A 13,161-nucleotide genomic window follows, 5' to 3' on the forward strand; every position below is an offset into this window, starting at 1 on the left:
ATGATACTCAATACCATGTTTTACAATGTGTGTACGCAATCAAACACAATGTCTTGATGTAAAGTACCAAAGATAGAAAGAACTCTGGCCCATGTCGAGACTACTTGACCTCCATGTTGGTTTGTGACGTAACTAGTTCATGTGCGGGACCTGATCGGGTACTTCCGCCTTGCTTACTTCAGTTTTTTCTGTTTTACACTAACCTACCAGGACAATCTTAAAAATCAATGTATCGCAAAATGGAGTGTTCGACTCTTTGCAAGTAAATCAACAAAACTTGGCAATTTTTTAAATGGATAGACAACAGAAGCGGGACTGAAAGCCCAAGGGGATCTGTGCAGAGAAACGCATGAAGCACTGTCCTTTCAAGATGGTTGAACATTATCACCTGTATCTGTGAGCGTTTGTTATTCCTGGTCAAGAGCTCTGTGATGAAGTTCATGGTGAGCTCCCGTGTGTCCGTGTGCACCAACAGGCTGTGTATCACCTTGTAACACTCTTGCTGCAACGCAAACACACACCAAATATTCAACCCATGCGACAAAAGCATAACAAAAAACCAAACTACCGTACTTTCGGGACTGTAGGATGCAACTTTTCTCTCTCAGCTTTGACCCCCGCGCCCTACTGACCGGTAGTGCCTTGTGTATGACTAAAGAAGAGAACACATGTTCCCACATCGCTGATCATATGTGACCCGTTCTCACAAACGGGGGCCTAAGTCGCAGTGAGCCGTTCCGAGCTATCGGCTGGGAAAGGCAGTGAGGGCCTACTTGGGTGATTTTCATTTTTTTGCATTTCTGACCTCTTTATACCCTAATCTTTCATATTCCGAAATATTTTGTTGAGTTTTATTATTCAAATGTGTTAATTATGTCTTCAAAGACACAAATTCGCTCACAACACTATAATTAGAGAAGGAAAAAATCACGATTTTCTCAAAATGGCGTCCTTGAACATGGTCCGGTTGTAACTTACTTAACTTCCGCAATTTTTTTCACACAAACTTCTTTTTGGTATCAAATTAAAGCTTATTAAATGCAGTTTCCAGTGATATGCATAACTCCAATTATCCAAATTCCGACTTAGGCCCCCTTTTGTGAGAACGGGTCACATAAAGAAACATAACACTCCCTCTGTAGCGCTATGCATGTTTCTGCTGCTACATAATCTTGGCACAGTTTTCTGGGACCATCCCTATCAGACATCAAAGGTGTCGGTCTCAGTTGACACCTCAGTCATTGACCCAGGGTCACAATGCCACTGTCTGTAAGTAAGGGCAGGCAACTGGTCTTGGCTGAAATCATCGGTCACTGACCCAGCATCACAAGGCCAGTGTCTCAGCAGCGAAACACACACTGGCCATCTCTTCTGACCCATACCTTCAGATTTATCATATCAAAAGTACGAGAGTGACCACTACAGTGCTACCTGCAATAAAAGGACACCCTTGGGACCAGTCAAAAGGGTCCCCACATTGCAGGTGGCCTGTCAAGACAGGTATATTTTGGTAGAAATAAAAGAAAAAAGGACAACATAAGGTGTCCTTTTAAGGGAGGCGTCCTCTCATGAGAGGGGCCACACATCACAGGTACCACTGTACAACACAAATTCACAAAGGTACAATAAGCACCAGTCAGAAAACATGACGTACCCGCACATACTCCATGCTATGCTGGAGAGACTGGTTGACTATTTTCAAGTTGTCTGATGTCATCTGATGCCCAGAGAAAAATTTCTCCACTACCCTTGTCTGAAAACAGGAAGAAAATTGCATTTGAGTAACTGCAACAATATCGAAATAAACAACAAGCTTAATTGTGCATGAGAATATCCTTATGGATGAAACCTAACAAGTTCCAAAATCATTAAGCTATTAAGCCTCCAGAGTCACAAGTTATAATTATGCGTTCATTATACGCATATATATACAAAATCTAACAAGAGCAACCAGAAAGCAAACTATTTCAGGTATTGTAGCAACATAACAGTGTGGCAGCACAAATGTGTGTGTGCGTGCGTGCGTGTGTGCGTGTGTATTTATGTGTGTTGTGTATGTGTGTGCGTGTCTGTGTTGTTGTGTGTGTGTGTAGTTGTGTGTGCCCATGAGCATCCATTCATGTGTTTGCCCATTATGCTCTAGTGTGCATGCTTTTGCAAGCAATTGAGAGTGTGCATGCTTGTGTGCACTTGCGTGCTTCTTCATGTATGTGCGGTGAGAAAAATTGTAAGAGGCCAAACTCACATTGTCTTCAGCAAAAACAGAGAGAGACAGGAAGGGCCCAAGTAGGGACAGTTTCTCCATTTCCATGCCTGCAGCCTGGCTGAGGGCTTCTGGGAAAAAGTTGCTCTGCTGCGTCATCTGGCAACATAGCGCATAAACAGGAACAGATTTGAGAAAAATAAGCATGAAAGGGCCATTACTGCTGCTGTCCAACTGCGGTATCTTAGTTTTGAGTTAGCTCGCCAAAGGATGTTTCCATGTGGCGCGCGAAAACAATTGAGGTATTACGCATGCGTCAGCATCATCATTAACATAAGTTGCAGTATGCATGTTGAGGTTAAATCAGGAACAGATTTAGAAATATAAGCATGAAGAGGCCATTACTGCTGCAGTGTAACTGTGGTGTGTTAGTGTTGAGATAACTCCCTGAAGGGGGTTTCTATCTGGCAACATACCGCACAACCAGAAACAGATTTAGAAATATAAGCATGAAAGGGCCATTACTGCTGCAGTGTAACTGTGGTGTGTTAGTGTTGAGATAACTCCCTGAAGGGGGTTTCTATCTGGCAACATACCGCACAACCAGAAACAGATTTAGAAATATAAGCATGAAGAGGCCATTACTGCTGCAGTGTAACTGTGGTGTGTTAGTGTTGAGATAACTCCCTGAAGGGGGTTTCTATCTGGCAACATACCGCACAACCAGGAACAGATTTAGAAATATAAGCATGAAGAGGCCATTACTGTTGTTGTCCAACAGTGGTGTCTTGGTTTTGGGTTGACCTCGGCAATTGTGCCATAAGTGCAGGTGGCTGATTACACCTGTGTGTCTCATTTTAAGTTGGGGTAACACGCAGGAACATGCCCCCAACGGTTTCACCGTGAGGGCGTAACACAACAGTATCATCATGCCAGTTCAAACAGATAGACAATCCTCACCAGGGTGCAGATGGGCCGGCAGTTTCTGGGGTCACTTTTGATTTCGCACAGTTCTACAAGGGCACACAGAGGTTCACGGTATTCCTCCGAGTCCAATGCCAGTACACCAATCTGTCGATGCAAACTGTGCAGGATGGGTGCGAAAACCTGAAAAACAAAATGCACACATTATTTGAGGTTTCTAAAATTCATCTCACATTACGGTGCGTATGTCGGTGGGTGCGTGTGTGATTAATGTGATCCTATTTACTGTGTTCTTTTGTGTAAGATAAGCAACAACAAAAAAATGTCTGTTTGTAAACCACTCTGGGCGAGGATGTAGCTCAGTCGGTAGCACGCTGGATTTGTATCCAGTTGGCTGCTGTCAGCGTGAGTTCGTCCCCACGTTCGGCGAGAGAATAATTTCTCAGAGTCAACTTTGTGTGCAGACTCTCCTCGGTGTCCGAACACCCCCGAGTGTACACGCAAGCACAAGACCAAGTGCGCACGAAAAAGATCCTGTAATCCATGTCAGAGTTCGGTGGGTTATAGAAAGACGAAAATACCCAGCATGCTTCCTCCGAAAACGGCGTATGGCTGCCTAAATGGCGGGGTAAAAAATGGTCATACACTTAAAATTCCACTCGTGCAAAAAACACGAGTGTACGTGGGAGTTTCAACCCACGAACGCAGAAGAAGAAGAAGAAGAAAAAAAAAACTCTCCGACAATAAAGTTGTATTGTGTTGTATCTTAACTTCTTTGATTTTTATATTAGCAGGAACCAAAAAAAAACCCATCAAAAAACAACAACAAACATAACAGAAAATATGCACTGGTACCTCAGTAAAAGCTTGCCTGTCCTGCCATAACTTCTGCACCAGCTCCGGAAGGAACACTCGCGGCAAGTTGTGGGACAAAAGGAATGGAACTAACTCGGAGGTACACGATGACCTGAAACAAAAAAGAACCCGATGAATACACATAATATATTTTACAGCCAGGTACTGATAACAAGAAGAGCAAATTGTCGTCGTCCTGTAATTTTGACGTAACTCGATTCTTGGCGATTTTTGTGTTTTTGTGCTTTAGACTAAGTAAATCATTCTCATGATTAAGAGCCGCCCAAAAAGCTCTAGCTACAAGGAAGGGCACCCCGGAGAAACAAACCCGGGCAGATGATGCCTGTCAGCCCTGGTCCGCAAATCGTCTACCAGAAAGAAACTGGGATAATGAGAAAACCAGGAGAGCTGAAGACGGAGGTACTAGGCCATTGGTGCTCCCCAGACAATATTAGTAATAATAGTAATAATAATAATAATAATAATAATAATAATAATAATAATAATAATAATAACTGGACATTTTTAAGTGCCCAACCTATGGCTCTAGGCCCTTAACAAAAAAACATATACAGAATAGAACAATTAAATGTACAACCTACATAAAACAATTAACCACACGGACAAAATATCACCTCATGTACTGTTCACACAATATTCCTATCTGCTATACACACTATATATTAATATACCCACATACCCAGCGCACACTTTCAACAATCATGCCAACCCTGTGGGAGAGGAGTACGTGCAGAAACGGAATGAAAACAAGAAATTCCTTCGAGGTAGGAAAAACACCCCCGTTGGTCAAAGGGAAATAACCATTCTCACTGCCACCAACTGAGAAGGTTATTTCCCTTTGACCATTAATATGTCCCTCTATAAGTCCTTGTAGAATCTTAATCCACCAATAACTCCCTAACCGTGTGTTTGACTGGTCCCAATTTTTGTAAGGACCGTCTCAGGAATGTATAGAACCTGTTCACCAAGTTTGGTGACGATCGGTCCATTCATTCTTGAGATCTATATGCAAACACAAACACACAAACAAACAAACAAACACATGGACCGAAACCTATACACACCCCTATACCGGGGGTGTAAAAAGACAGTAGGCCGGGTTGGTGTAATATTGTGTGAAAAAGAAAGTTTTCAACTGTTGTTTAAAAGAGCTTAGAGAGGTGCAGTGTCTGCCAGAGAAAGGAAGAGAGTTCCAGAGTGGTGGTGCAGCACAACAGAAGGTTCTTGCTCCGTGCTGCTTCCTGTTGAAGCGCTCAACTTTTAGTAGCCTGGTGTCAGCGGATGATCTGAGTGTGCGTGATGGGGTGTATGTGTGCAGGAGTTCAGAAAGGTACTGAGGGGCACTTCCTGAGAAGACCTTGAAACACAGACAAGCGCATATACACACCAAATGGTATTGTCAAACCTGTTTTGGCTGAAGGCGCCCCTGAGAACTAATGCTGTGCTTGTGACACACTGGTTGCGAGCCTCGGCCAGGGCATCGCTCATGGGAGGAATACTGGATCTCTGCACACGACACTTCTACCATAAACCCTTACTTCCAATGAAAACCACCTTGGAAATCATCTAATCTCAGTTGTCTTCAGCTAGCCAAGCCTTATTACCACATGCAGTCTCAGTGATAACTGGTTTTCAGTATTGATCTGCTAGTTTCAGTATTGATCTGCTAGTTTCAGTATTGATCTGCTAGTTTCAGTATTGATCTGCTAGTTTCAGTATTGATCTGCTAGTTTCAGTATTGATCTGCTAGTTTCAGTATTGATCTGCTACTTTCAGTATTGATCTGCTAGTTTCAGGCCGACAGATTGAATAAATGTTTTAACAGTGATTGTGTATCCCTTCCATCAACGGACATAATGTTCCTCAAGATTGAAAACTTGTATCATTGATCATATTGAGATAGTAAACAAGGTGAGTATTGTATACATAATAACAGAAATCCTATCACAACAATTTAAGCATACATAAAAATGCTAAATAGATGACACAGAATTAAGCCCAGAAACAAAAGTATCTCTAAATTTGCAAAATGTAAATCCTCTGCATTGTAGCTTATGCCCTGCAGCAAGAGCACCAAGCAACTTTCAAACAGCATGAAGGTCTGCTCTTGTTCCGCATAAACAGCCAAAGAAACTTGTCTTCTAATGCTACTTATAACTAAAAACACAGTGACATTTACTAGGCCAAAAAAAAATTAGGTCTGTTTATGGTAACATAGGCCCAACAAATAGGGTCGGTAGGTCGGGATTTTTTTTTTCCCCCAAAAAAACCCATATTTTTACATTATTTTGCAAAAAAAACAAGTTTTTTTTTTTTTTTTTCCCAAATGCCAAAACAAAGTCTAGGGTCGCGCGAAAAAAATAGGGTCGGTCGGGTTACCGTAAACAGACTATTTTTTTTTGTTGCCCTATATATATTCAGATGGAATTTGATGTAGGCATACGAGACAGAACAGCACATGCACATGAACGCGTGCACACACACACACACATACAGTCACACACACACACAGTCACAGGCAAACACACACACACACAGTCACACACACACACACACACACACAGTCACAGGCAAACACACACACACACACACACACACACACACACACACACACACACAAGCGAAGCACATACCTTGGGTGCAGTCCTTTCCTCTGTGGAGATTCGTTCGTAACAGTCTAAGAGGTAGCTGATAAGATCAAGCTCTTTGGACGGAGGGGGCTGAAACTTTTCCGCAAACTCACGCTTTGGGGCCGCTTCTGCCATGAAGCTGGCCCTGTTCAGCAAGACATTACACAAGACTCATCACTGACAGCCGACATCTGAGAGGGTCGTTAAAAAATGACATTATTTCAGGGAACAATTCCACAGCCAAACTCACAATAGAGGCAACAAACGTATTATATGCACCAATCACCATTTGCTTAACACGTACAAAACACACACATCACCCAAATCAAATCACGGTGAGAACAGCCCAATGGCCTGCGTTATTTTAACGTTCATTGTTCAGTGGTACTGGAGATGAAAGGACACCCTTACAATGGCTTACACGCTGGCGGTGGATAGGCCACACCCTTCGCAAACCTGCTTCAAACATCACAAGGCAAGCCCTCACGTGGAACCCTCAAGGCAAGAGAAAGAGAGGGCGACCCAGGAACACATGGCGCCGAGATTTGGACGCAGACGTAAAGCACATGGGAAAGACGTGGGGAATGCTGGAAAGACTCGCCCAAAACAGAGATGCATGGAGGGAGCTGATTGGCGGCCTATACCCCAGACGGGGTCACAGGCGTAGGTGAGGTGAGGTGAGGTGACAATGGCTTACACCCTTACAATGGCTGTAATATCACAAACACAACACACCAGTCGTTTTTACTGTTTGTCAGTGGAACCCCCCCTTTTAAGACCCCCTTATTTAACTCATTGTCTCCCAGGTACGGATATATCCGCTCAGACTGTTAGCTTCAGTCGCTTCCTGTGACGTCAATCTAACGCCTGCATTCCAGCGTGTTGATACACAGTTACTACAATTCTGAGTGACCTGCTGCAGCACAGCTGGTCTAGGCTAAAAAAAAACTTGGTCAACATAGGAGGGGTAGAAAGTGTTAAGACTCCCTCCATTTTAAGATCCTGTTTTCTCAGAAGTTTTTAGCCTCTGTAAATGTACTCCCATTGGGCGGGGATGTAGCTCAGTCGGTAGCGCGCTGGATTTGTATCAAGTTGGCCGCTGTCAGCGTGAGTTCGTCCCCACATTCGGCGAGAGATTTATTTTTCAGAGTCAACTTTGTGTGCAGACTCTCCTCGGTGTCCGAACACCCCCGTGTGTACACGCAAGCACAAGACCAAGTGCGCACGAAAAAGATCCTGTAATCCATGTCAGAGTTCGGTGGGTTATAGAAACACGAAAATACCCAGCATGCTTCCTCCAAAAACGGCGTATGGCTGCCTAAATGGCGGGGTAAAAAACGGTCATACACGTAAAATTCCACTCGTGCAAAAAACACAAGTGTACGTGGGAGTTTCAGCCCACGAACGCAGAAGAGAAGAAGAAGAAGAAGTACTCCCATTTTGCGACTCCCTCTCTTTCAAATTCAAGACCTGCTGTTCTCCCATTTTTGAAAGTCTGAAAAGGGGGATTCCATTGTAAATACCATGGTCTGAGAGTGACAACTGATCCATTTCTGCTGGCTGAACTGTCCAAATGTGCATAAAGTGATCACATCTCTGAGTCACTGTCAAACCTTAGTTGAACATGCTCAGCACAAACTATCCACAGAGAATTACATTCAAATGTTTGATCCTTCTTGTGTAGGCAATTATGTGCACCACGACATTTCTGTTCAGCAAGAGATGACATGGTGCCTTACCCGCGAGGGCTGGTTGAGGAGACAGCAGGAGGAGCTTTGATGCAGAGGAGGGGGTTGGAGGCACTGTTGAGGATCCGCAGACACACCTCCATCACCATCTGGTTGATCAGGGCACTGTAGTTGCCATCACCTGCACAACACACATGTATTATACATATATATAATAATGAAAGTTGACAAAATGTCTTGAACGTTAATGAAAATACACTTTACACACACCTACAAAATTAAATGCAAACATGTTTAAGAGGTACGATCCTTCTCGTGTACGTGATCTTGTTTGCGACCAAAAATGTAATCAGGTAAAAGCGAAAAAAACAAAAGCATTCTTTAACTTAACCATGCCTGCTAAAACTCAACAGTCTGGCTACAGAGGTGACATTGTGTTTAGTAGAATTAATTCCGTAATTGACACCCCTGTCAACAAATAGGCGACTTGCCCTATCCGCGCCAACCACGAAATCGCGTCATAAATCCGCGCGTGACCTTGCGAGATCTGCGGACAAGACGCCTAGAGCTCTGCGAGAGATTACGTCTCAGTGCAGACACTTCGCCTTGAAAATGGTGAATTTGCACTGTGCAGCAGTGGGCTGCAGCAATGATAGCCACAAGAACAATCCTAAAGTTTGTTCAAAGTACCCAAGCATGGTAGTTACACAAAGGAAAGGGAATCAAGTTTTTATTTACCATAAGCCAACGAACACCAGCGCTTGCGAAGCAATGGCTGAATTCTCTTTGCCGTCAAAATTACGGTACTCCGTAGTCTGTTGAAGACATTTTGTCAACAGTGAACCCACGGAATAAAATGCTGTACCGACGCTGTTTGCGTACAATCTTTTTTTGAGGTAATTCTGCAACTTTGGTAATTGCATCGCATGAAAACTGATTCTGCTATTTAGTCGCCATGATAGCGCACTGATCTAAGCATATGGATGGAACGGCAACTCTTGAGAGCAAAAATATGCCCGCAGGGAAGTGACCCTTAGTTTCTTATCTCTCGCACCGGAGAGCTACCCAAACGGGTTATTGTGCAAGTTGGCTATTCAGCACACAAAACCCCCATACATACTTGTACTTAGTGCTGCTTGAGCCAGGTCAGGTATACAGAGGCACTCTTCGCTTTCTTCCTCCCATGTGGCCAGGAACACTCGACACACCGCGTTCTTCACCTGCTCTTCTGTGGCCTCAGTGCCGAAACTCACATCCTGCGCAACAACAACAAAATAAAAATAAAAATGACAGAGAAAAGTAACATTTCAGATTTATCAATTTAACATACCTTGGTATTATGTCAAAGTGAAACAACCTCCTTGCATGGCTATTATCCAAATAAGCCGAAATGTTGGACAAGCTTGGCAAAAATTAAGTGCGATTACTTCTACTTTAACACGCATGACTAAAAGGTTAAACTAATGAATTAAAGAAGAATGTTTTTCTGGATCTTAAGTTGTAAGCAATATATATAGAAATACCGAAATAATACACCACTTTTAAATAATGTGGAGGGGGTGGAACAAATGTGAACTTCTCAAATGCCCAGTTATCCAAAACCAAGAACGACAAAGAATGGATAATTGTCAGTTATAATAGATATAACACTTTTTTCTCTATGATGAAATGTTTCAATAACTAACCTCTCTTGTTTTATTACACCCCCGGTATAGGGGTGTGTATAGGATTCGGTCGATGTGTTTGTTTGTTTGTGTGTGTGTTTGTGTTCGCATATAGATCTCAAGAATGAACGGACCGATCGTCACCAAACTTGGTGAACAGGTTCTATACATTCCTGAGACGGTCCTTACAAAAATTGGGACCAGTCAAACACACGGTTAGGGAGTTATTGGTGGATTAAGATTCTACAAGGACTTATAGAGGGACATATTAATGGTCAAAGGAAAATAACCTTCTCAGTTGGTGGCAGTGAGAATGGTTATTTCCCTTTGACCAACGGAGGTGTTTTTCCTACCTCGGAGGAATTTCTTGTTTTTTATTATTTTCTCATAATAATAATAATTTTTACTAATTATCATTATCATTATTCTTACCCGCTTGCGTTTGTCTGGTCTGACATCTGCCTCCTCAACCTCCATGTTCTCAATCCCTGAGTCAACATCAACCTGTGACTGGCTGCTGAAACACAACTTCACTGCTGTCAATCTCTTACACATTTTACCATTTCTTTTACATACACACACTTCAGTGCACAGTGAAAGTATAGTACGAATGCACCAGCTAAAATGTCTGCAAAGTGTGTGTGTGTGTGTGTGTGTGTGTGTGTGTGTGTGTGTGTGTGTGTGTGTGTGTGTGTGTTAATTTCCATGCATAAGTGTGCGTCACTGCCTGTGTATGTGTGACACACACGTCTGCTTGTGTGCCTTTTGAAAAATTCACAAATCAGAAAACATGAAATCATCTGTCAAACCTTAACCATGGCTATATAAAAGATATTCAACTTCAAGATTTCCCCATAAAATCCCTCAAGCCCGAGTTTTGCAGACTGCCAGTGCCAACACCAACGCCAAGTGTCATCCCTGCTTACCTGTCTGTAATATCCAATAAGATCACAGAAGATTTAGTGTGAATAATCATAATTACGAGACCTACCTTTTTTCAATGTCGGTGTCCATTTCCACCACGCTTCTCTGTGACTGAGACCCGGTGACCATCTCCACATCCTGGCACGCCCCATCTGCACCATGAAAAGAAGGCATGCAATTAGTGCTGCGTTTGAAGATCACTGCATGTCTTGGCTCTTTACCTCTCTCTATCAGTATAATTTAAAGCCCGTCCCTAATTGAGCCCGAAGTTGACTTCACTAAGATTTCACAAAGTCTTTTTACGGAAAACTCAGTGCTTGAAGCTTCGTGCGGTCAGCTTCGTAAAGTATACTTTGTGGAGTCGACTTCACCCAGTTAAGGACAAGCTTCACAATCACACATCTCCCCACACAAACTCTCTCCCAGTTCCATACTCCCATCCACACCATTACCAGCCTTTACCCTTTGCCTCCCGCATACAAATTAGAATCATGCTGTCCCTTTTGCGGGTCTCATGAGAATTGAGATTCACTGAACAATCTAATGAAGCAAGGTTTGCTCTCATCTGCTCACGCCGTCGTGTCTCTCGGCCTGAAAGGGGGAAGGTGCTTTTGTAGATGATTTATGCCACTGTTACAGGATCATCCAGTCCACATTTTCAGAAACATCATTAGCTCTGGATGATCTTTCTTCTCCTTTGGCTTGGACTTTTTCTTCCCACAAATTACAGAAATATGGGAAACTAATCCCACAGCTGGAATTGGGACTTTTAGAATTTGAAATGTGCGCCCATGCTTGCAGCTCTTGCAGTTTTCAAACATAGCTCCAGCTTCCAGGCTGCGTAGTGCCTGCTTGAAAGCCAACATAACCTTTGTGTCACACATTAAGACCTGGAGGGCAAAGGCTATTGACTGTTCCTGGTAGGCTTACAAAATACAAATGACCAAGACTATGACTACTGAAAATTCACTTCAGTCTCTCAAACTCCACTGTTGTGTGCTATACCATTACCAATACTTGACAGTGACACAGTATATTGTGACATCAATCATGAGGCTTGAATAAAGCCAAGTTCAGACATAATTCTCATTTAACTGTTCCTACATATACCATCTTTAACAGCAAAACTATATGTGTCGCCTGACTATAAGACGCACTCAAAATTCACTTAAGAGAATCTTATATATGATACATTGCTAGTGCTATAATAAAAAAAACAAGAGGCGAAGCCTTCAAGGCTCACGTAAGAAATCGACAAACAGTAACACAAACTCAATCACTTCGTCACACATACACACACACACACACACACACAGTAAGCGGCATAGGTGACACTGTGCAAGAAAGCGAGACACTAGATCTAGATCTGAATGGCCGATTTCAAAGAAAAAACTAGTCTCGGCCCGCTCAAAATAAAAATGACCGAGACTTTCAGTAATTCCTTCGCGTGACGTCTAACCCTCTTACGTCATAATGTGACGTCTTCAAATGTTGTGACGTCTTCAAATGTTAAAGTTTCTACCACAGACATACATACATACGCACGCACGCACAGACAGACAAAAGTTAGCATCGCATAGGCTACACTTACGTGAGCCAAAAATGAAATAAGCATTGTAATTTGTATAGCACTCAAATAAAAGTCAGACAACATTATATGACAATAAATTAACTATCTACCCTGGCTTTCTTTGATGGGAAGACTAGAAACCGAAGCTTTCGGGGTGCTGGCTGCTACAGCAGTTGCACTGCCAGATGGGGTGGCGGCCTTTGATTGACCTTCACCTTGACCTTTTGCAGCAGCTGGTGACCCTTGGGCATCTTTGTTTTCTCCGGCTGGCGCTGCCAATCGTGCTAAACGCCGCCGCCGAATCTGTAAGTTTGTAAAGCACCTCTCATTAGATTTAAAATTAAATGCAGCACTTTAAGTTTAACATAGTACTAGCAATTAATATAGTCATAACAAAACTCATGAAAAGTTTGGTATCAAATATTCTTATGTTGGACTTGGAAGTAGAAAAAAAACCACACCCACACAAATCTTTTCATGACAATTAAATCGAAAATTTCAAAACTAAATTTTCATTTAATTAATATACTTACTCAACTCACATAAATGGCATTAACTTCAGTTCATTGCTAAGATATTGAAGTAGTACTCGACCCTGGTAAGGGGGGAAGTAACTCCCTAAGAAAAACAATCCGTAGTCAAGGACGGGAGTCACCTCCCCTACCGGTAACCCGCACATGCG

General features: G+C 42.7%; 1 protein-coding gene across 3 annotated transcripts in view; it reads right to left on the reverse strand.

Annotated features, from left to right (window-relative positions):
- The window catches only part of LOC138978191 (ubiquitin conjugation factor E4 B-like), a 34,647-nt gene that overhangs the window by 13,652 nt on the left and 7,834 nt on the right, over nt 1–13,161 (reverse strand). For 2 of the 3 annotated variants that reach the window (XM_070350853.1, XM_070350855.1), the window contains exons 2-13: nt 12,590–12,782; nt 10,977–11,061; nt 10,418–10,502; nt 9,442–9,577; nt 8,373–8,502; nt 6,637–6,778; nt 5,409–5,509; nt 3,983–4,094; nt 3,164–3,310; nt 2,246–2,362; nt 1,655–1,753; nt 389–502 (exon numbers count right to left, since the gene is read on the reverse strand). In XM_070350853.1, coding sequence (XP_070206954.1) covers nt 389–502; nt 1,655–1,753; nt 2,246–2,362; nt 3,164–3,310; nt 3,983–4,094; nt 5,409–5,509; nt 6,637–6,778; nt 8,373–8,502; nt 9,442–9,577; nt 10,418–10,502; nt 10,977–11,061; nt 12,590–12,782 — 1,461 coding nt within the window. The remainder of the gene's footprint in view (nt 1–388; nt 503–1,654; nt 1,754–2,245; nt 2,363–3,163; nt 3,311–3,982; nt 4,095–5,408; nt 5,510–6,636; nt 6,779–8,372; nt 8,503–9,441; nt 9,578–10,417; nt 10,503–10,976; nt 11,062–12,589; nt 12,783–13,161) is intronic. The other variant, XM_070350854.1, reaches the window with a different exon arrangement.

The sequence above is a fragment of the Littorina saxatilis genome, linkage group LG10, assembly GCF_037325665.1.
Source record: "Littorina saxatilis isolate snail1 linkage group LG10, US_GU_Lsax_2.0, whole genome shotgun sequence".
Lineage (NCBI taxonomy): Eukaryota > Metazoa > Mollusca > Gastropoda > Littorinimorpha > Littorinidae > Littorina > Littorina saxatilis.